Source organism: Corella eumyota, chromosome 2 (assembly GCF_963082875.1).
Source record: "Corella eumyota chromosome 2, kaCorEumy4.1, whole genome shotgun sequence".
Lineage (NCBI taxonomy): Eukaryota > Metazoa > Chordata > Ascidiacea > Phlebobranchia > Corellidae > Corella > Corella eumyota.
This window is the reverse complement of record NC_137491.1, coordinates 12436633-12458420: the sequence shown is the minus strand read 5'-3', so window position 1 is coordinate 12458420 and position 21788 is coordinate 12436633. Positions and strand designations below refer to the sequence as shown.

The following is a 21788-nucleotide window of genomic DNA, read 5'->3' as shown; positions in this document are numbered from 1 at the left end:
CTATAGTTAGTTTAAAGGTTTAACTTAAAAAAAGAAAATGTATATAAATATATAAATTTATGTATGTCCAACTTGAAGGCCTTTCCCCTTAAAAAATGCTGTTTGTTGCAACAGGTAAATTATTAGGGTTTATATTAGTTAATAGTTAAGTCCATTTTTATAACAATTATAATGCAGTCTGCAGGGTTAAATTGACTAGTTTTAACTATAAAGTTCTAACTTACAGCAGAGTTAATAGAATCAATGTTAAAGTAGAAAGTCATTGTACAGGTTGGTGAGGATCTTTTGTAAATATCACTTAACAAATGGGCCTTTGCTCCTTCTACATGAGTTGGACCAGTTGCCACATACTTTATGTATCCTGTTTGTGAACTTTGAAAAAAAATACATTAAAAAATAATTACGCATTGCAAACTAAAGTCATGTCAGGTTAATAACTATATAACAAATGTGGTTTACTTATACATTGTTATAAATAGATGCTATTTATATTTAGAGCTACCATAGTGTTTTTATTTTTAATGATACTTATGTAAAATAAAAGGATTGCTGAAAGTAAAAAGTATCTAATGTTCTTACTACAAATAATATAATACTTTACAAAACGATATAAAGAAAGCCAAGTTAGGTTATACCAACCTTGTAGTATGATCAGTTAAAGCACTTGTCTGTGAAGCAACTTTCCTGCTCCAATCAAAGTTATAACTTGCATAATGGGAGTTTGTCCAACCACATGAATTTTGTTCAAATGTACACGAAGATCCTAAAACAAATTTAGTTTTAAATTTTACAAACTCATGTCAAGCCTAAAACCTATTAGCAGATTGACCATCTGACAATATGCTTAGATTAGTGATCTGAGAATATGCTTAACAACATTCAAAACTGTTGCACGCTAAATAAATTAGGTCTAGATAAATGAAACTGTTAAGAAAATCGACAATTACCACAATCATTTTCATCAGTTGGTGCGTTGGGAGCCGTGGCATCTTGACATGTATCAGCAAAGTCACATCTCTGACTCTCGTCATAGCAACCCCCATGAAGACAAGGTGAGTAACCTGTGTCGCAATCAGACGGGGGTGGAGCCTGAGTTGGAATTTCCCCATGCTGACCGTCTTTAATGTAAACACAACCACTAAAACTAACGTCGTCGATGGCAACCGTAGTAGTTGAGTATTGACCACCAGGGGTAAATGTTGCCTCAAAACCAACTAAAAAAAAAGTTATGTTATTTATAGAGATAAAAATTTTAAATTATCACTTCCCTTTAAACTAAAAAAACGGTTATTACATACCTTGGAAATCGGCTTGACCAGAAACCTTTACATTTGCATATTGCCAGAAATCTCCAACACCGGAATAATTATCAAGATCTTTAACACTCATAACTTTTTGGTATCCAATATTAGGGTCTGATTCCCACTGTGTTCTGAAGTAAACGTTCAGATCGTCGTTATCCGATAAAATGTGATAGTAGAAGTGGACAGAACAAGTGTTCTGCACATCTGCTGCCATCAAACCTAAAAATTCAAAATAAAATGGAATCTAATCCAAAGAAAATAAACCAATGTCTAAAATGTAAATGTAACATTTCATTTTTTTACCTGGCATTCCAAATCTTGCATTTCCCGCTTGTCCAGCCATCGCTGCTGAATCAGCAAACATGTAATGTCCAGTAGATTGTCGCAAGGTGTGGTCAGTAGTTGGTGCCACACTTCCATCAGTGACCATGCCGACTTTAACAAGTTGCCAAACAAAGTCAGAAGCCTCCCTCACAAATCCACAAGTGTCATATTCAAAATCACATCTAATAAAAAATACAAAATAAATTGTAAAAAACAAAGACTATTATTAAGTAGAAAATTTTTGATTTAAAAAGCATATAAAAAACCACTAGTTTAAACAAACTTTTGTTTTAAATTTTAATTTGGAAAACAAGTAAAATCTAATAATATGATTAAGTAAACAAGCATTGGTTTTTATTACCTTGGTAGTTTCTGATAACAAAGCAGATTGGTTTCATCACTACCATCCCCACAGTTGTCAGCAAAATCACAAACTCTAGATGAATCTATGCAAACCTATTTTAAAAAAATAAAAAAATATAATTTTTAAAAACTAATGTAAAAACAGTCTGAACCTTGGTCTTCCAAAAAAAAAAAAAATTTCAAAAATTAATAACACTTCTAATTTATGCAATTTGGGAAAATAAATTCATAGAGATGCTTTCAACAAAATTAATATATTTTTTTAAAATTAAATTATCCAGTTACCTGATTGGCACACTTGTATTGCAAACCAGTACAACCAGTATCAGAAGGTAACGGAGGAGCACAATCCATAAACTCCACATCATCGATCGTTGCATCAATAAAATCTAAATCTTGACGTTGTGACTCAATAATTAACTAAAAAAATAAAAGTTAAACAAAGTCTTATTTAAAATATGCAGCTAACAACTACACTATGCTTTATTAAAAATATTTTTTACAAAGAAATTTTGTTTTATGTATACCTGAAATCCATTGATTGGCCCCACAAATACTCTAGTCTCATGCCAGCCTGGTCCCTTATACCCATTAGTTGACCAAAGACTAATTCTGTTTTTTATTCCATCTGAAGAATGATGAGCAATTACTTGTAAAGATCCGACCTTGTCAGTCGCTTTATCTCCCATCCAGTAATAAAATCTAAGTGTACATTGTGGTCCACTAGATGTCATGTTGGCAGTGTATAGCTGAAATAATTTAAGAAAAAACATAAATAAGTTTTCCTGCAACTCCACTAAAAACTGAGGAAAAAATTTAAAAAGCAAATAAAGATTGCCTCTTATATTTGTTTTTAAATTTTACTTACTAGTATTAAAGGTCAATTAGCACCTCTACAGAATGCATTTTAATTTTTGCAATATATTTGAAATTTGTGACTAATATACGCTTATAATAATTTCCCTGCACACCACAAACAGCAGCTAGTATTATATATATGTTTATCTAATTTGCATAGACTCTTCGTACAAATTTTAAAAACTTACCTGAGCAAAAGTATTTATTGTTCCACTGCCACTATCAGCATATAGGTAGTTAATAGATGGAGAACCAAGAACTCTGTTGTAATTTGGTCTAGATCCTGCTTCATTACTTGGTACATTTGTTGTTCCAATTGTCCATGTATATTCTGTTGCTTGTAAATTCCAACTATGGCAATATTATTTGTAAATGTCAATATTTTAACAAATCTAAATAAATTTAGGTAGAAATGTAATGTTTTTAAATACCCAAAGAGTTTTTTCGTATGATATTTATTTAAACTATTAAAACAGTTAAAAAAACAATAGTTTTAATTAAAAAGTATCTAAAAAACTTTTACCTAATATTTAAATTTCACATCTTCTATAAACCAAAAGACAAATACAATGGCATAAGGTCAATAATATTCAAAACTAGTAAAAGCAGTATAAATTAATACAAAAAATGCTTACTTGTCAAAAGTAGATTGGCTTCTCGTTGTTGCATACCATCCACATAAATCTCCTGATTCAAAATCACAAAGCGTCGATACTAAAGAAAAATTTAACAATTATTAATACAATCATTTAAAATGTTACTTTAAACCGTAAATACAGAAAAAAATAATATTTTAACATTATTAAATTTTTTTCTAACATTAAAATATTTTAAAGTTACATTGAATTAGGAATACAATAATTTAACAGTTTTTTTGTGGATTAAAAAAATGTTGCAATATTTCAAAAATATAAATAAAACATTTCTAAAACAGAAAAAAATAAATTACCACATCCAGTTTCATCACTACCATCTGCACAGTCAGGCCTAAAGTCACAAACCCTCTCCAGTAAAACACACTGTTTGTGTCCTGATACCGGCATTCTGCATTCAAACTCCAGGTTAGGATCACAGTTTTGGGGTGGCGAGGGTTCAGATGGAAGTTCCTGGCTGGGCAGTGAGGGCAATGCCGCTAAAATATAATTATTGAATATTGAATGTAAATTAGGTCTCCCTTACTTTAGTACCACAGCACAAAGCAGAATAATAAAAATTTCCCCTTTACAAATCTAAAATAATTTTAGACTTCTGCCCTACCAAAATATATTTTTACGTCCTTCTATTATCAGTAGTTTACAACAATTTAAAAACACTTTTTCAATAGATTTAAAAAGGTAAAACCTTATTTTAAAAAGTAAACCTTATATTACACAAAATGCGTATTGTCTTTTAAACCCATATACTTAAAACAGAAAAATTATAATAAAAAAGTGATATAGCACTTACAGTTAGTTTGTGCACACTCAGTTGAAAATGAAATATCATCAATTGCAATATCTCCATAACCTCCAATTCCTACAACTGCTTCTATGACAACCTGTTAAATAAATAAAAATCATAATAATGTTTAAATATAGAAGTTTAATTTTATTTTTATCATAATAATGTCTAAAAAAAGTTTAAATATAAGCTTATTTGAAATATTATATACTATAATTTTCTTGTAGGTTAAACAGACATAAATTGAATTAAAAAACAAGTAAAAAATAAAACTTATTTATAAGAAACTTACAACAAAGTTGTCATTTATTTTAGGAAGTGGCACCACAGCACGTTGCCATAAGGTGGCAGTATCAGGTTGACCAACTTGATCCCACAAATGTGCCCATCCTCCATTTGTGTATGTTTTTGTGTAAACTGTTAGGCGGTAAACATCAGGGCCCTGCATGTGGTACCAAAATCTCAACTACAAAAAAAAACAAATATTGGGTTAATTGCATTAAACTTCGAAATATTACGTGACTACTTGATTGCACACTTCATGAGCTAAATTTTAATTTATGTACTATAGTCACAAATTGCTATTAATATATGCTTGTGATAATTTACTAATGTACCACAAACAGCAGTTTTTTTATGGAATTTAAGTTAGACATACAAGTTCTAGTATATAAAAAAGCTCCTTTGTATTTTTCTATTTTAAATAAATAGCCTATTACTTTATATATTTAAATATTTTAGATAGTTTTTTAAACCATAACAACTTTAAGCAAAAACTTTATGTTTACTTATTTTTTTGTCTTAATTTATGTAAATGCAAAATTATTAAACTGTTGTAAAAACTAAACACACAAAGTGGTTTTACATTAAATGATACTTACATCACAGTTTGTATTAGGTAATAAAACAGGACTGGTAATCCATGCTGTATCACCAACATTTTGTGCAGAAGAATCAATGTAGAGGTAATGTCCATTTATATTGTTTAAAGTGTGATCTCTATAAGGTCCTGTAAAATAAAAACTCATAAAAATTATGCATAATACTTCTACTGGTTAATATTAACTTAGTTATTATAAAAGCATCCTAAAAATAATTTAAACTTGGTAAATAGAAAGACATAATTATTAAATAAGAAATTTTACATAATTTAATTTACTCACCAGTAGATGGTGTGTTAGTTGGCCCATTGTTAAGTACCCAACCAAAATCATCCATTGAAAAATCTTGAATCCAGTCTTTAAATCCAGTTTCAAAATTTGTTATTAAAGCATTGCCTGGAATAGAAAATCTAACATATTATAATAAAATATTTAGAAAAACTAAAAACCCCAATGTAATATTAAATAATTCATAAAACAAATGTTTTTTAAACCCTCAAAATAAAAAATAGTCTCACCACAGCCAGCTTCATCAGTTCCATCCCCACATTGATCTACTCCATCGCACACAGAGTCGTGTTCGTTGACACAAACATTGTTATTGCATCTAAAACTGGCATCAGAAGTGCAAGGATTGGAACTGGGTGTTGGTGCATCACAAGAGTTGAATAAAATGTCATCAATGGCTGTCTGTCCATCATACTCTCCCTCATCAATTTTAATGATTGATATCTAAAATAGTTAAAAAAGTGTAAGTATAACCAACATCTTAAATCAAGTTATTCAAAAAAGAATTAGTCATGCAAAGATTGTCCCCATTTTATATTGAAGAATTAAACTATTTAAAGGAACGAGAAAATTCGGCCTGCAAAAAACGGCGGGAAGTCAGTGAGAGGTGTTAGTTCAGTAGGAGTTTATAATGCGCCTTACTCGAAGTCCATACAGCATAAAAGTGGAAATCAAACCAAGACCTTATGTAGTATAGACAAGTATTCCGACCATTACATGTGCCGGTGTGGCAAATACAACATAAATTGCGATTATACCTGAAAAGATTCAGTTTGTTTTCCAACATCTAAGATCATAAACTTCCATTCATCTCCCTGATCTCCTTGTATAGTTGCCATCATATTAAGTTCATCAGTTAGTAAAACAACGTTCAGTTGGCCTGTCGATAATCCACTTTGATAATACCAAAATGAAATCTAAAAATTCAAATAAAACTTTAAATTTAAAAAGTCATGAAATATACCAATTTTAATAGCTACAATATAAGGCAAATATAAGTAATACTATAATAACACCTTAGTAAATTAACAACAATATAAAGGAGATATTACAACTAAAAATAATACAAATGTTAATGTATTAAACTAAGTTTATATTTTTTGCAATGCAGAAGTTTAGAAATTATATAACTAATTAACTTACAGTACAAGTGTAGTATGCTTTATTGAAGATAGGCCCAACTAATTCAGCAGCTTGATGTTCTAAGTAACCAGATTTTAAAGTAAACATATAACCTCCCAACTCGGAGTTGGTTGTATGATCTGTTGAAGGACCCAGACTACAAAAAGTGTTATTTTTAAACTAAATTTAATAATAATGTAATATATCAGGACAAACATTAACACTTTATGTTTAGTATTAAAAAAACTGATCAACAAATTTGAGTGTTGTTAAAAATGCGACATGAAGTAGTGGTTTGCTTTAATGCTGTAGCATCCTTAATAAGGCACCATAAATGGTATGAACTTTTGTTAAAAAAAATTGGTGGAACATTAATTATCAGGCAATAATAGTCTACAATATATAAAACTAAGACATACATGGATAATCAATAAATACAAATAAATAAAGTGTAAAATAAGAAACTTAAATTAAATTCACTTACGCAGGTGGTACATCAGATGCTTTGGTTAGAACCCAGCTAAAAGCATCCAATTGTGAAGCAATATCTTCTTTCCAATCACAAACAAAACCATCAACAAAAGGTGGACCATCAAAGTCACATGAGGTAGCTGTGAATAAAATGTTAAAACTTTAAATTATCTTTTCCGTAAAAGAAATTGTTAACTTAAATAATTATAAAAAATCAAACAAGGTTATACTAGTTAAACTTTAAAATTGTTAATTTTTTGTGCTTACATAATTAAAAAATAACTATTATACCATAATTCTATTTATACAATTTAATAAAACCTTTAAAAAGCCTAAAAAAATGTAACCAAAAAAACTTACGGCAATTATCTTCATCGCTTCCATTTGGACAATCCCAAATAAAGTCACATTCCTTACTTTGTGGCATGCAAATGTCGTCATTAGGTGGGCTACAATAGTAACTCGTGATGTCACAAACATAAGGTGCTGTCGTCGTGGTAACACTTGAAGTGGGAGGAATGGGGCCAATGTCAGGTGATTTTATACAACCTGAATAAGTTGAAGTAAGTGCATGAATTTTAGCAAAAAAAAAACAGTCAAACTATAATGAGGTTTAACATTTAAAAAAAATTTTTTATTAAAAAATTTAAAACACTATCATGAAGATTCTATTTTTAAACTATAAAAAAAAATTTTTAAACAAGCAAAATACAATAAAAAATGAAATTTAAAAATGTTTTAGGTAATACAAGTACATATTCTACCTTCACTGAATGATATATCATCAACAGCAATCACACCAGGACTTGAATTCTCCAAAAGTCCCTCAAGAACAACCTTAAATACATTAAATATTGTTGTAATTCAGATCATGTGCATAACAAGTAACAGAAAAGCTATCGAACCTATTATAGTATCAGTTAAGGTTTGTTCTTTAATGAAAAAAAATCATGTAATTTAATAAAAGTTTCTGAAAAAAAGTGACATTTAGTTTAAATTTATTTTAATTTTAGAAATCGTAGTCTGTTTATGTCATGTTAATTAGACTTAATTTTTTTAATACTAAAACAACTTTGAAAACTATTAGCTAAACATACTTATATAACACCAAAAGTTTAATGTTACATTCACAAACTATTTTTTTGTAGTTCTGTAAAACCTAAATTACATACCTGGAAAACATCAGTTACTGGTGTAAGTTCAACACTATATCTTGTCCACTGAGCATCAGTTTGAGCAGTCAAAGTTTGCTTGAGTTGTTCTCTTAATGAGGTTACTACTGTTATTTTTAATGATGATGCTCCCACTCCTTCAATGTACAAATAAAATCTAAAAAAATTTAAATAACTTTAGTTATCTTGTTTCGATTATTGTAAAATTGATAATCCACCTAAAAAAAGGTATTTTTAAATTTAATATTTTTACTATCTAATTTTGCCAAACTTGTTTAAGCAAATAAAATAGTTTTACTTTCTTCATAGTTTTACTTTAAAAATATCTTAAAACCTCATACCTGATAAAGCAATTTGTTGATTCCTTGGCATACACAAAACTTTGAAGTTTTGCTGCAGTTCCACTTTGCATAACAGATGAGTCCAAGTAAATATATTGACCAGTTGATTGACCACTTGTATGGTCAAAACTTGGGTTACCACCGGGTGCTTGACCCAGAGTCCAGTCAGGTAAGTTGGTTCCTGACATAACATTTTATAAAGTTTAGTCACAAAATTTAATTCAATTTAAATAAAACAAAAACACCACCAACAATTTAAATGTATTATGTTTTTTAAAATTTTAGGCAAATTTTAACAGCTGAATAACTTTAAATTATTCTTATTTATTTTACAATTTTTTTATTGCTTGCAAAACCTAAAAAAAAATTTTTTTTTTACCAAAATGCAGTTACGAACCTGATAATGTGGTCACTTTTTTCCATTCGCAAAAATCTTTTTCAAATGTACATCTTGAATAACTTGCACATTCAAACGAGTCTTCATCAGATTGATCACAACAATCATAATTAAAATCACACCAAGCATCAGATGATACACAATGATTGCTTGCACATCTTTAAAATTAAAGTTGAGGTTAGAATATTAAAAGAATATACGCAGTGAAATAAATTTTTAAATAAAAGTTTAACTTTACGTCCTTACAAATGCACATTTAAGTTTCATCTTTAACTGACACAAATATTTCTACAAGGACTTAGGTTTGATCCCTACCATTTTCAAGTTGTAGTGCCCTATTTGTAGGGCTCTATTAATGATAGAAACTCCTACTATACCAAAGACCAATAGCATTTAATAATTTTTTAAACTGTGTTTTTATTAAAACTTTATTTTAAGGTCCTGGACCCAACCTTCCTTTAATGCAAAAAAATTCAAACATAATATATTTATAAATATTATTACCAAAATAATATATAAAATAAATTTACTGTTTTTGTGAAGCACTGCATGAAATGGTTGTTGGTGCATCTGGGTAAGAACATTCATCAAAACTAACATCATCAATTGCAATTGAACCCAGTGCATTCTTTGTCACTTCAACTTGAAACACGACCTTAAAAATAACAACTTTTATTTAATTTACTGAACAGAATTATAGTTTTTTTAAGAAATTAAAAATGGTAATAACTTTGGACTAGACTTTAAACTTTAAAAAAGCAACCTTTAAAGTAACAATCTACACTTTATATAAAATAAAACCGTGGGCAATAGTAAATAGATATATAAATATGCCCAATGAATAAGCTCTTAACCTAAACAGAGGCCTGATTTGTTGGGAATGTGCAGACAAATTTTTGTTGCAAGTACATTACCACAAAATATTACATATTAATTAGTCGAATAGGCAAAAGTAAAATCTATATGGTGGACATCCACCAATAAGTATTACATAAATATAAAAAATTAACAACAAATAGGCAACAATAAAAAGTAATTCTGAAACAAAATATAAGTTTTTTTTAAATTAAATCAAAATAAAAACCTGAAAATCGGAGAGGCAAGTTGGTAGGTATATAACCACATTATTCCAATTACTTCCTTGATCACCTTTCATTTGCCAATATTCCCTGTACTCATCATTACTCTTACTCTGGACCGAAAATGTGGCAAAATCACCATACATGTAGTAGGAAAAGCTAAAAACAAATATCAAAATTATATTAAATATAATTATTCATATATAAAAAAAAGTTGTAATTTAATACTAAAACCTACAAAAAATTTTAAAATAATTTTTGAAAAATTGTTTATTTTGTATAAACAATATAAAAAGTTTGTACCTTAACTTGCAGGTTAATCCAGCTCGTGAATATTGTGGAGATAATAACCGATAAATTTGTCCAATATTACCAGCAGCCGTTATTGTTTTCACAATAAAAAATGTTCCTAAATTCAAAAGGTGACAGTTACCAATATAAATATTACACAATAAACCTATGTGAGGTTGAAAAATATCAACAAAATTTAAATGTAAGATTTAAGTGTTTTCAATTGATTATCTTACAACCTTAACCCACAATGCTTATATAAACTACAATTTAAGTTAAAAAATAAACAGTTAAGGTTGCCGTGTATGGCGTTTAAAACCCAGATCTTTTATTTATAAGATTATTAAATAAGACATTAGCTCATTCACAAGAAATAGGTCAATACAGTTTTCCAGCAAGTTAAAAATGTGGCGTAATTACCTGTGCCAGTGTTGGTTGAATGATCGGCAGCAGGTCCTCCAACTCCTATTGGGTTAGACGCGGAACCTTTTTGTAACAACCAAAATACATTGTTGGACAGATCATTAGACCAATTACATTCAAAGTTTTCAAAGTTGCAAGATGATGGACAAGTTGCTTCATCTGACTGATCTGGACAATCGTACTGTAAAAGTAACAATTTGATTAATCTAAAACATCATTTTTGTTACAATTTGCTGGTAAAACTATTAAAATATCATTTATTATGTAAAAGTTACCAAAAATCTTTTTTTCAGAATGTCAAAACTATTATATTTTGTAAAAAAAAAGAAAAAAAATTAAATTATCATTTTCCAAATACCAAAAAAGCACGATGCCTAAAATTTGTATTTTACAAGAAAAAATGGGCACTTACAGAAAAGTCGCAAAACTGGTCGATACTTAAACACATTCCATTTGAGCATGGTAAAGTGCCTACTGCACATGGAATAACAGCATTGGGGTCGACATGACAACTAGCAGAGAAACTAACATCATCAATTGATATTGCTCCAGACAGACTAGTCCCACGAGTTACTCCAATTACAGCCTTAAAAATATTTTAATATTAAAATAACTAAACACTTTTTGTAATTTTGTAAGAAATGTTAAACTTAAACACAATTAAAAATCAGCAAGTTTATGATATATATTAAATTAGCAAAAATAACACAAGAATATATTTTCTGTATAAATTGTGAAAAAAGACTTTTTGTTTCAGGGTTTATTATATAATTTATACATTAAACTGTACTTACCTGAAAATATTGTACAGAATTAAGTCCAACAGAATTCAAATGCCAATCTAGGTCTTGATCTTCATCTGAGAATGTTTGAACCCATTGTAGGTCTCCAGTCTGAATAACATACAATAGTTTAAAAAATCAAATTAATTTTTTTTTCAAATTAAAATTAATTTACGATTAAATAAATGTTTTTTTAAATGCAACAAAAGCAATAAAAACAAATCTATATAGTTTTTTAAATTAAATCCCTAATACTTACACTGGGTCTAATATAGATACTAATAGTTCCAACTTGGTAAGTGTTAATGTTTTTGTAAAATCGAATCTGGCAAGCATTGTTTTGGGTGGGTGCTATTACTGGACCATTCAGAAGAGTCTAAAACAGATAAAAAAGGTATTGGTTTAATTTCCCTGCTTCTTTTCTGCACTGCCTTTAGGTAAGGTGTTATAAATGGTGCGAACTCCTGCCAAACCCAATACCAATTGACAGGTTATTAATCAACATACAAATATTAATAAAATCCATAAAAAACAACTAAAAATTGGGCCAGGAAACAAAATTGTTACTACATGTTTAGGCAGTGAAAATGACCTTACAACATTAAGGATATATATACAGAAAAAAAATTGTTTACATTTTTATATTTAACTATTTAAACATTTTTAGTGTAAATGAATAAAAGTGTTATTGCAATCACAAAACAATCCAAAATCCATAAATAAAGTTACTTTTAATTTTGTTAACAGATTTATTTTTAACAAAAAATTACCAAATTCTTACCACTTTGTTTTGATTTTCAGGAGTTCCTTGCACATACAAATACTTTCCATTTAAGTTGTTATTGTGGTCCGTAGATGGTGCTGTAGAGCCTGCTAAAATCCCTCTAGTTAATGTGATAGTGCTAGTAGAGTCAACTGTAAATGAACACCAGCCAGTGTTGAAATTACAAGCCCTGGAAAACATTTTTTAGTTAAATATTATAGTTTTTAGGTAAATAATATTAGTTTTATTGTTAAAAATACCATTAATGTATATTTGCAATAAAATAGTAAACTGTGACTAATACAGAAATTAAACTAAATAATAAAACATCAAAATAAAACCAATAAATCTAAAATATTTGAGTTTAGTAAAAATCTTAAAGCATAACATTAGGTTGAGAGTTGAATTTTAAAAGCACTTATTTTGTAGCAAAAGTTTCACCATGTAAATATTAAAAAAAAAAAAAACTAAAAACTTTAAATATCCAACACTTACTGGTAAGTAGGGCAACCTATTTCATCACTATTATCACCACAATCATCAACAAAATCACATCGTTGATCCATTGTCACACAGGAACCTCGTAAACATTGGAATTCTTCAAATCCACATTGTCCAGTTGTAATCTGACAGTCGGTAAACGTAATGTCATCAACGGCAATATTTGCTGTAAAATTTCCATAAAATTTTAACCTAATATATTTTAAAGATAGTTTTTAACTACATTTAGAATATTGCTTATAAATTTAAAGATTACCAGCAGTTTAAAAAATAACCTTTAAAAATTAAATAAATTTCTTTTAAATATTTATTTGTTTATACATTTTTCATGTTTTATTGGCATAAAAGCATTTCTTACAAACATATAACTTAGAAGGTTTAGTAAAATAAACTGACCTCCACTATTTCCATGATAAACTTCAATCATAATTTCAAATCCATGATCTTGAGCTCCGACAGGAATGTTGGCAACAATCCATTGATCCCCCTTGTTAACCGCATTACTCCATACCACCTGATCATTTGGATGTATAAATTTTCTTTATACTAATATTAATTACAAAATTTTATCAAAAAATTTATTTAAAAAAAACATATATTTTAAAATGTTCTTTTTAAATATAATTTCTCTAAACTTTTCAACTTGAACAAACTTACATTTGAACCTTCTTTGTTTGCTAGTATGACTGCCATCTTGGTATCAAAAGCTACAGTTGAGTCACTAGTGTGCATGTAATACCACATGTTCATAGTGCAAGAAGGTGAGGTGTGTGCCAATATTGGACTTAACAGATGAGCATAGTTCATAAAACTTCCACTTGCAGGGTTAACAAACATGTACCAACCTAAAGGTTAAACATAATATTTAAAATGAAATAATGTTTTATAACTCCGCAGTGCTCCAAATTTATAATTTTTTTAAATACTAAATTATTTTAAAGCGATGTTAAATAGTGACATTAGCTTTAAACTTTTGAATATAGTGAATTCTTTTAAAAGTATTAATTGCTAAAAAAGAATTGCCCAATAAATTTAAAAAAACTAACCTTTATATTTATTATTACCAAACAATTGAATAATTTTTTATTTAATATACTTTACAAATTTATTTCAAATTACCCTCCAGAGTTCCTAAAGTGTGATCTCCCTGAGGTCCCGATGTAACAGGTGAAGTCCCAACCCCTTGAATTCGGTCCCACATGTACAGCCCCGAGCTGTAATCAAACCATCCACACGTATCTTCCTCAAAGTTACAATCTCCACAATATTTTTCGTCAAAACCATTTGGGCAATCGTAGGAACCTGTTAGAAATAAACTTTCTTATTAAATTAACTTACTTAAAAGTTAGGTCATCAAATGTAATTTATATGTTTTTTTATTTTATTCTATAAAAAGACCTATAAAAAGAGTTAGTATGTTTTAAATAACAACATACAAACTAGTTAATATTCAATTTTAATATCGAAATATATTACCATCACAGTACTGATCAGTATGCACACAAGTAATATCATCTCCACAGTGGAATTGATCCTTGTCAGGGCATGGTGAAACAGTTGTACTTGGCACGGTGGTGCCAGGTGGTAAAGGACTGCCATAGAGTTTGCAGGAGTAGGTAAATGAAATGTCATCCACAGCCATGTCACCTAGCTCGGTATTAGGTGCCATACCTTCTATGATAACCTATCAATCACATACATTTATTTAAAAAAAATTTTTAATCTACTTTAATATATATCACAGTGTAAGCATACTTGACAAATAACTTATAATAAAACAAAGTTTTTAAATTAAAAGAAACCAAACCACAACCACATAAATAGCATAGGCACAGATAAGTATTTGATTATTTTTTATATTGTAAATCATAACAACCGGCATCCATATTTATCAGGACATAAAGAACTTATAAATAGTGCTTAATATGTGGTTTAATTTATAAACTGTTTACTTACTTGGAATGGTACGTTGACTACTGCTTCCAAGTTGATCATATCTCTTTCCCAAAATGAGCCTTTGTTGCCAGTAGTGGACCATTTCTGATCCAAATACCCACCATCCAAAGTTCTTGTGTGAACAGAAAGTTGCCTGATGTTTTCACCATACATGTGGTAGTATAAACGTAATCTACAGTTGTCAGCTTCATCCTGTGTGGTGGTAACTAAAGTTGGACTCACCAACCTTGTCCTTTCGCCTAAATAAAAAAGCTAGATTTTAAAACACATTGTGGTTAGTTTTGATCAATTTATTTTTAAAGATTTAAAAATTTATAGATTGTTTCGAGAAAGTTTATATATAATTTATCTAGCCTAATAGTAAGAAATTGAGAACATTACTGAGAAAAAAATTAGTTTTAACATTGTAAACTAAAAATCCTTTGAAGAGCACTTTACATTTATTTTAATAAATTAAAACTTAATTTGACGTTTTTCTTCGTTTTTAACTTACCAGAAACCTGGGCATTAGAATCGACATACATATATTTTCCAGCCACTAATCCTGTTGTGTGATCTACACATGGTCCTGAGTCTGGTTTACAGCGATAACCACTCGCTATCGTCCAATCAAAATCATCTCCATTCATTTGAGACCAATCACACAAAGCGCCTTGTTCAAAATTGCATCTTGCAATATATCCCTGACAACCTAAAAATAAAATGTTTTAAAAAAATTCTTAAAAAATATGGCAACAAATATTGAATTTAAAAATATCTTTACCATCTTCATCAGAAAAGTCGCCACAGTCATCAGTAAAATCACAAACTCTAGAATATTCGAGACAAACATTGTTGTCACAAGTGAATAAATCACCGCAAGAATCTTCAGGTTGGGGTAGCTCACAGTTTTGGAATTTTATTTCATCAATAGCAATGTCACCTAAGCAAAACAAAAAAGTACAAGATTTTAAATAAAAAAAAGGCTACATAGGTTTTTAAAACACATATATAGAAAAGACTAAATAACACAAATTTAGAAAAAATTTACCCTTTGAATGTAATTACATACAGTTAAAGTCTACCTAAGAATTATGTAGATATTAAAGTAATCTTAAATTAATTACCTAAAACATCAAAGCTTCTAGTAGCCAGAATATTAATACTAAATGGTCTGGTATTTCTTCCAATCTTGACAATAGCTTGTCTCCATTCATCAGCTTGATTACCAGTCAATGACCAAATGATGTTGTCTGCATTGTTCACCATTTTGCTAACCTAAAAAAGAAGCAATAATAAAGTATAACAAGATAAAAATTCAATTTATCATTAGACTATCCTTAATATTTTTTTAAAATTTCCTAAAGGGGCCATTTTACCTGTAGAGTTCCAATATGATCTCCATACATGTGATAGAAAATGGTCATCTCACATTGTGGACCACTGCTTGGGATGGTTTTTCCTACCAGACTTGCCTGATTACCAGTAGTACCAGTGCTGGCATCAACATACATGTATTTTCCTGATCCTGTAACGTCATCTGCTGGACCTAAAGTAATAAAAGAAATTGTTCATTTTAAAAAATTTTTTAATTTGGCAATTTCCCACAATTTAAAAAATATTTTAATAAATTTATAAAGTCTTTTACAAACTCTTTAGCTTTTTTTAAGGAGACCAAAAACCCATTTTTTTATTTAAAAATATCAAACTAAATTAATAAATACCAGTATTTGTATTTTGGGATTGACCAGATCCTTGTGCCCATCTAAATGTTCCAACACTGCGATCATACCAACCACATGTTTCTTGATCAAATGAGCAATCATAACTTTAAAAAATATTTAAAATAATTTAAATGCATAGCCAAATTTATCTTTGTTAAATAAGGAAATTGAAATCATGTTTAAATGGTTAGGACACCTGTCCCTAGGCATTCAGAATTTAAAAACTAACCTTTGAAAAACTTACTCTATCTGATTACTTTTAACCTATATTCCTGTCAAAAAATACAAAATTGTGTAACATAAATTATGAATAAAAAAGTCCTTACTCGCAACTATCTTCATCTATATTAGTTGGACAGTCTTGATTAAAATCACAAATCGATGAAGCAGGGAGGCACACCGATGTAGATGGCGATGCCGGGTCACAGTAAAATGCACAAATTGGTGGCACGGTGGGTATGTAAGGGCACACTCCGGTCATAACATTAATATCATCAAGTGCTATGTCACCTGTTTTATAATTTTAATTTTACTTTTAGGTTTATTGACATTCATAATGGTAATAAGTAAAATTAAATAAACCAATTCCTAGTTACAACATGCTTATATTTTAAACGAAGGGTTAAATAACAAATCATAACATAGTCACTAACAATTTATAATTTTACTAAATATATAAAAAAATAACTGGATGTAAAGAAAGACCAGCTAAACAACTAAACATAACCACAACCATAAAAAACAATATCTAAAAATTAAATTAGACTTACCATAAGCACTGTTGCCAACATAACCCCTAAATTGAATGGTGTAACCGTCGACTTGTGTTACATTATTAGGCAAGTTGACCATGGCTTCAATCCACTTATCTCCATAGTTGTTACTATCTTGCCACAACAAATAAGTATTTTCTGAGTCCCAATACTGAAGAACTTGTAGAACTCCAATTCCATCTGGGTTCTTTGACTATATGCAGAATGATTAAATTTTAGTTTAATGTTGTTACTTAAACCAACTAAAAACCTCTTTTTAATTGTCATTTCAAATCCAGGAAATTAAAATTTTGTTATTCACAAATAGATTCAAAATATCTTGCCGTTTAAATCATTCTCCCCAGATATTTATAATAAAACAAGTAAAATTTTCTCAAAAATTAGGTAAACTTACTTTCATGTGGTAATAAAATTGAATACACCTCTCTGTATTGTCGTCAAATTTAAGCGAGAAAATCTTTGCATAATCTCCTTCAACTTGAGGTGTAGATGCTTCCATTAAAAGATAAACTCCTACATTAAACAATAGGTTAATATATTTTAACGTAATAGTAGCAACTTTCAACAACACAAACACCAATAAATTTATTTATTTTTTTTTATTTATTAACAATCTAAATAAGTAAAGCAGCATAAGGTATGTGTGCATGTAAAATTTAAGGAGATTTCTAAGCCAAGTAGCATATTACAACTACTAAAAAACTCTAAAATTCAATCTTTTAAAAATAAAGTTATTTTTTGCAATATATTACCATAAGGTGTTCCGATTGTGTGATCAACACTGGGTCCGGTGTCAGCTGTCATTGTGTCACCTGCCGCTCTTATCCAATCAAAATCATCAACATACTCAGAGTTCTGCCAGGTGCACATGCTTTGTTCAAAGTCACATGAGCCAAGTGGGGGACATTTTCCAGGTAGAAGAATAATGTCATCGATAGCAATATGACCGTCTGCGTTTGTTCCCATGATTGCTTCAAAAATGATCTACATACAAAATATTTTTTGGTATTTATTCAACTAAAATTGCAATAAATTTTTTTAAACCATATTTCTCAAAAATATTTTATTTTTGGTTATTTTAGTTAAAATAAAATTTCATCTAGAAGATTACACAAAAAGACTTATTTTAAATTGAAGGCAACACAATACAAATTAATTATTCATTTTGAAGTAAAAATAACTAGGCCAATTCTTCTGACCCCATAAATAGTATCTAAATACAGTTATTTCAAATATTCATAAACAACAAACTGTCTAGATAATCCTACATAAAATTCTTGAGTGGTTCCAATAGTAAATTGCATGGGTCTCCAGTGATGATCCATATTCTCTTGTAAACTCCACAATAACACCGGGAAACCATTTAATTCTTGGTAAAACACATTCAATATTCCTGTTCAAGATACCAAAGAGTTAACACTTTGTTTTTACTTAATACAAAACAAAATTTTTCCCAACTTAAAATCAAAAAGTAAAACCACGTTAAAAATCTAATTCCATATTTTTCTTATTTTTACAGTTGTAGCATGTCATAAAATGGTTATATTTAAAGACTTTAGTACCCTTCTTGAGCCAGTATTTTTTGTTATATTTCATTAGTAACTTCTTTTAGGTTCGAAATAAATTTTCGGCACAAACTAATAAAGCAATTATCACAAAATGCAAAAAAATTTACTGAAATTAGAACATTATGACGAACTAAGATGCCAAATTTTTTTTTTTAGTTTTTAGTGGCAAAAATGGCTGGCTTAGAAAAATTAAGTTCTACAGGAATGCTAAGAATACCAATTTGGAGATCGAGTGTAGCTAAACAATCAAACTTAAATTTGTTTATGTTGGAAATCATGCTTTTCACAACAAAAAAAAATACCTGCATCATCTTCATAAAAGTTATAGAAAAATGTCATGCAATGTTCATTAGTGGCAGGGTATAATTTCGATATAAGTCCTCCTTTGGCACCAGGTGACAGATTTGGTGGCATGTACATGTAGTGGCCATCTGCAGTGCCATATGTGTGATCGTAATCAATACCTAAAACATTAAATTGCTAAAATACGAGTTTTTGTTCCATAACAAAAAAGGTAATATTTAAAAACACAATACATAAAATCACAGAAATAAAGTACCAAAAATAATGCGTATTAATAAGACAGAAAAAAGGTTATTATGCGCATGGTATAATATAAAACTAGAAATGTCGATAACTACCAAAATATGTTGTTACAAACCAGAGACAAGTCCATCAGTTTTTCCTGAACCTCTCACCCAATCAAAATCATCAAGGTCGTCCTGGAAGTAACCACAGTAACCTCCAACTTCATTTTCAAAGCCACAATCTGGTGTTGGGGGACAGTAACCAAGATCAAACTAAAATAAAAAATTAACGTTGTTATGCCTTTAGTTATTTTTTTGTTACTTAAAAACAGAAAAAAAATGACTTTACAAAACTAAATAGCTTGCAAAAAAATACAATACATAGTGTTAAATTTTTAAAATAGTATTTGAATTAGTAAATATATGTTTGTTTATACTTTGATATCATCGATTGCAATGTCGCCAGCCCAAGCAACGCCCACAGTTGCCTCAATCACAATTTGCAAAGTTTCTTGTAAATTTATGTGAGCCTGTAAATTTCAATTTATTGAAAAAACAGGTTTTGTAAATGGATATAATTTAGAATCTTAATTTTTGGAAAAACCATTTGTTTTTGCCAGATCTGTATCGATCTTCAAACTTTGATTTCTCTTTAACAATATAATATAAATTCTTTAACAATATAAATTTTTAAATTATATTAATACTAAAATTTGCATAAAAAATATTTAATACCAGATACGTATTTTTATTTCATTGTTTGCTTGTACACAGACAGTAACAACCCTAACAAACCTGTCCATATAACCACTGTGGACCTCTTGTACCAAACCTCGTCCATACAAGTTCTTGTTGAGCTCCTCCTCCGGTCATCCAGTAAATATTAAGTGCGCCAATATCACGGCCATACATATAGTACCAAAATTCAACACATATTCCTTCAGGACCTAAATTGAACAAAAAGAAAAACCACTTACAAATATAAAGTTGAAGTAGGATTTAATTTTTTAAATAAAAATTGCTTTGTCAAAACTTAACTTTAATTATATACAAGGCAAATGTAATTACCTAAAATAACATATTTAAGTATAACAATACTTACATGGGAATCTATAACAAACCTAATCATTTAATATTTTGTAACTTATCACAATTTTCCTGTGTTTTTATTTTTTATTAACAAATTGTTACCAGGAGTTTGTTCACTGCTTATAAGTCTAGCATTATCTCCAGTAAGTTGTCCACTAGCTTCAATGTAAGCATAAAAACCACTGCTAGTTTGCGTGGTGTGGTCAAAATGAGGTCCAGTCGATGTCGAATCTGTTGCACCTTGGGTTCTTAACCATTCCATTGGATCCTCAGGAGGTCGTACGTAATAACAGAAACTAAAAAGTTGACAATAAGTTTTTTTTGAAAAAAAAGAAATGATATATAAAAAATCATCAAGTAAAAGGATTTCACTCAATTATTATCTAGTCAAAAAAAAACAAACAAAATGGTGTGGTATGAAAAAAAACAACAAAAAATTAAAATAATTCTTACCCCTGTTCAAAATCACAGTCTCCTTTAGTTGGTTGGTGATCAGGATGTGTAAGCATTGGAGCAGTTGTTGTAGGGGGCCCTGGGGTTGGACAACCATCTAAGTTAACTGTGATGTCATCAATTGAAAGACTTCCGCTCCCAGGAGTCACAACAACAGCTTAAAAATTTAGAAAATTAATTGCGACCAAAAATTATCTTCTATTTTAGACAGTCATGTCAATTTATAATTTAATTAGGAAAAAAAATTATGGCAAAATTTTTTAACAACAATTCAAAAATTTATAAATACGCAACTTTTCTTATACAACCGATAATTAGAACCGAAATAACAAACCTTCAAAAATAAGCCAAAAGTCCTGATCTTTTGAGGCAAAAAATTGATGTTGGGTAAAGAGTTTACCCTGTGAACTAGACACAGTATATTCAGGTGAAGGTGGGTTTGGTGAATCAGCTGTTGCTATGTAAACATTCAATCTTCCAACTCCAGTTTGTCCATACATGTAATACCAGAAAGTCACACATCTTTCAGAAATAAAATTTTTGTTATGTAACAAAACAGATGTTTGCAGATTTTTTTTGGTGAACAGCAACATATTTTTATTTTCACCTATGTGATTATTACAATTATCAGACCATACAGTTTTTTTCTGTTAAGTTAAGGTAGTAAAAAGCAAAAAAATAATTTAAAAAATTAACTTTACCTGTCTTTAGACAGTCCATTTTGTACATCAAATATTTGTGAGAGAAGCGCAGCTTTGTCTTGTGGTTGTTTGTTGTTGAAATCAACAAAAACTGTAAAACCTTGAGATGTTCCTGTGACATAAATTTAATTTAATTGTAAAAACAATACGATGTGTTTAAAGTAAACAAAATGCTTATATAAAAAAATAACAAAACGTAACAATCTACATATAATGCA

General features: G+C 29.2%; 1 protein-coding gene across 1 annotated transcript in view; it reads right to left on the bottom strand.

Annotated features, from left to right (window-relative positions):
• Positions 1–21788, bottom strand: part of LOC145742425 (MAM and LDL-receptor class A domain-containing protein 2-like) — a 99600-nt gene that overhangs the window by 4415 nt on the left and 73397 nt on the right. The window contains exons 166-221 of the mRNA XM_082560203.1: positions 21571–21682; positions 21204–21391; positions 20870–21026; positions 20519–20712; positions 20123–20274; positions 19765–19857; positions 19462–19600; positions 19103–19264; positions 18501–18625; positions 17985–18216; positions 17627–17745; positions 17230–17425; positions 16786–16969; positions 16460–16563; positions 16115–16284; positions 15863–16013; positions 15520–15678; positions 15250–15447; positions 14757–14995; positions 14277–14484; positions 13920–14102; positions 13458–13645; positions 13197–13314; positions 12795–12966; positions 12318–12489; positions 11796–11912; positions 11549–11647; positions 11167–11340; positions 10752–10935; positions 10344–10449; positions 10046–10199; positions 9492–9616; positions 8962–9119; positions 8565–8745; positions 8224–8380; positions 7816–7888; positions 7412–7600; positions 7065–7191; positions 6602–6737; positions 6217–6375; positions 5689–5902; positions 5453–5566; positions 5171–5298; positions 4582–4755; positions 4296–4386; positions 3799–3981; positions 3485–3563; positions 3038–3200; positions 2519–2740; positions 2277–2411; positions 1990–2084; positions 1608–1810; positions 1299–1523; positions 948–1214; positions 640–763; positions 225–372 (exon numbers count right to left, since the gene is read on the bottom strand). Coding sequence (XP_082416329.1) covers positions 225–372; positions 640–763; positions 948–1214; positions 1299–1523; positions 1608–1810; positions 1990–2084; positions 2277–2411; positions 2519–2740; positions 3038–3200; positions 3485–3563; positions 3799–3981; positions 4296–4386; positions 4582–4755; positions 5171–5298; positions 5453–5566; positions 5689–5902; positions 6217–6375; positions 6602–6737; positions 7065–7191; positions 7412–7600; positions 7816–7888; positions 8224–8380; positions 8565–8745; positions 8962–9119; positions 9492–9616; positions 10046–10199; positions 10344–10449; positions 10752–10935; positions 11167–11340; positions 11549–11647; positions 11796–11912; positions 12318–12489; positions 12795–12966; positions 13197–13314; positions 13458–13645; positions 13920–14102; positions 14277–14484; positions 14757–14995; positions 15250–15447; positions 15520–15678; positions 15863–16013; positions 16115–16284; positions 16460–16563; positions 16786–16969; positions 17230–17425; positions 17627–17745; positions 17985–18216; positions 18501–18625; positions 19103–19264; positions 19462–19600; positions 19765–19857; positions 20123–20274; positions 20519–20712; positions 20870–21026; positions 21204–21391; positions 21571–21682 — 8819 coding nt within the window. The remainder of the gene's footprint in view (positions 1–224; positions 373–639; positions 764–947; positions 1215–1298; positions 1524–1607; positions 1811–1989; positions 2085–2276; positions 2412–2518; positions 2741–3037; positions 3201–3484; positions 3564–3798; positions 3982–4295; positions 4387–4581; positions 4756–5170; positions 5299–5452; positions 5567–5688; positions 5903–6216; positions 6376–6601; positions 6738–7064; positions 7192–7411; positions 7601–7815; positions 7889–8223; positions 8381–8564; positions 8746–8961; positions 9120–9491; positions 9617–10045; positions 10200–10343; positions 10450–10751; positions 10936–11166; positions 11341–11548; positions 11648–11795; positions 11913–12317; positions 12490–12794; positions 12967–13196; positions 13315–13457; positions 13646–13919; positions 14103–14276; positions 14485–14756; positions 14996–15249; positions 15448–15519; positions 15679–15862; positions 16014–16114; positions 16285–16459; positions 16564–16785; positions 16970–17229; positions 17426–17626; positions 17746–17984; positions 18217–18500; positions 18626–19102; positions 19265–19461; positions 19601–19764; positions 19858–20122; positions 20275–20518; positions 20713–20869; positions 21027–21203; positions 21392–21570; positions 21683–21788) is intronic.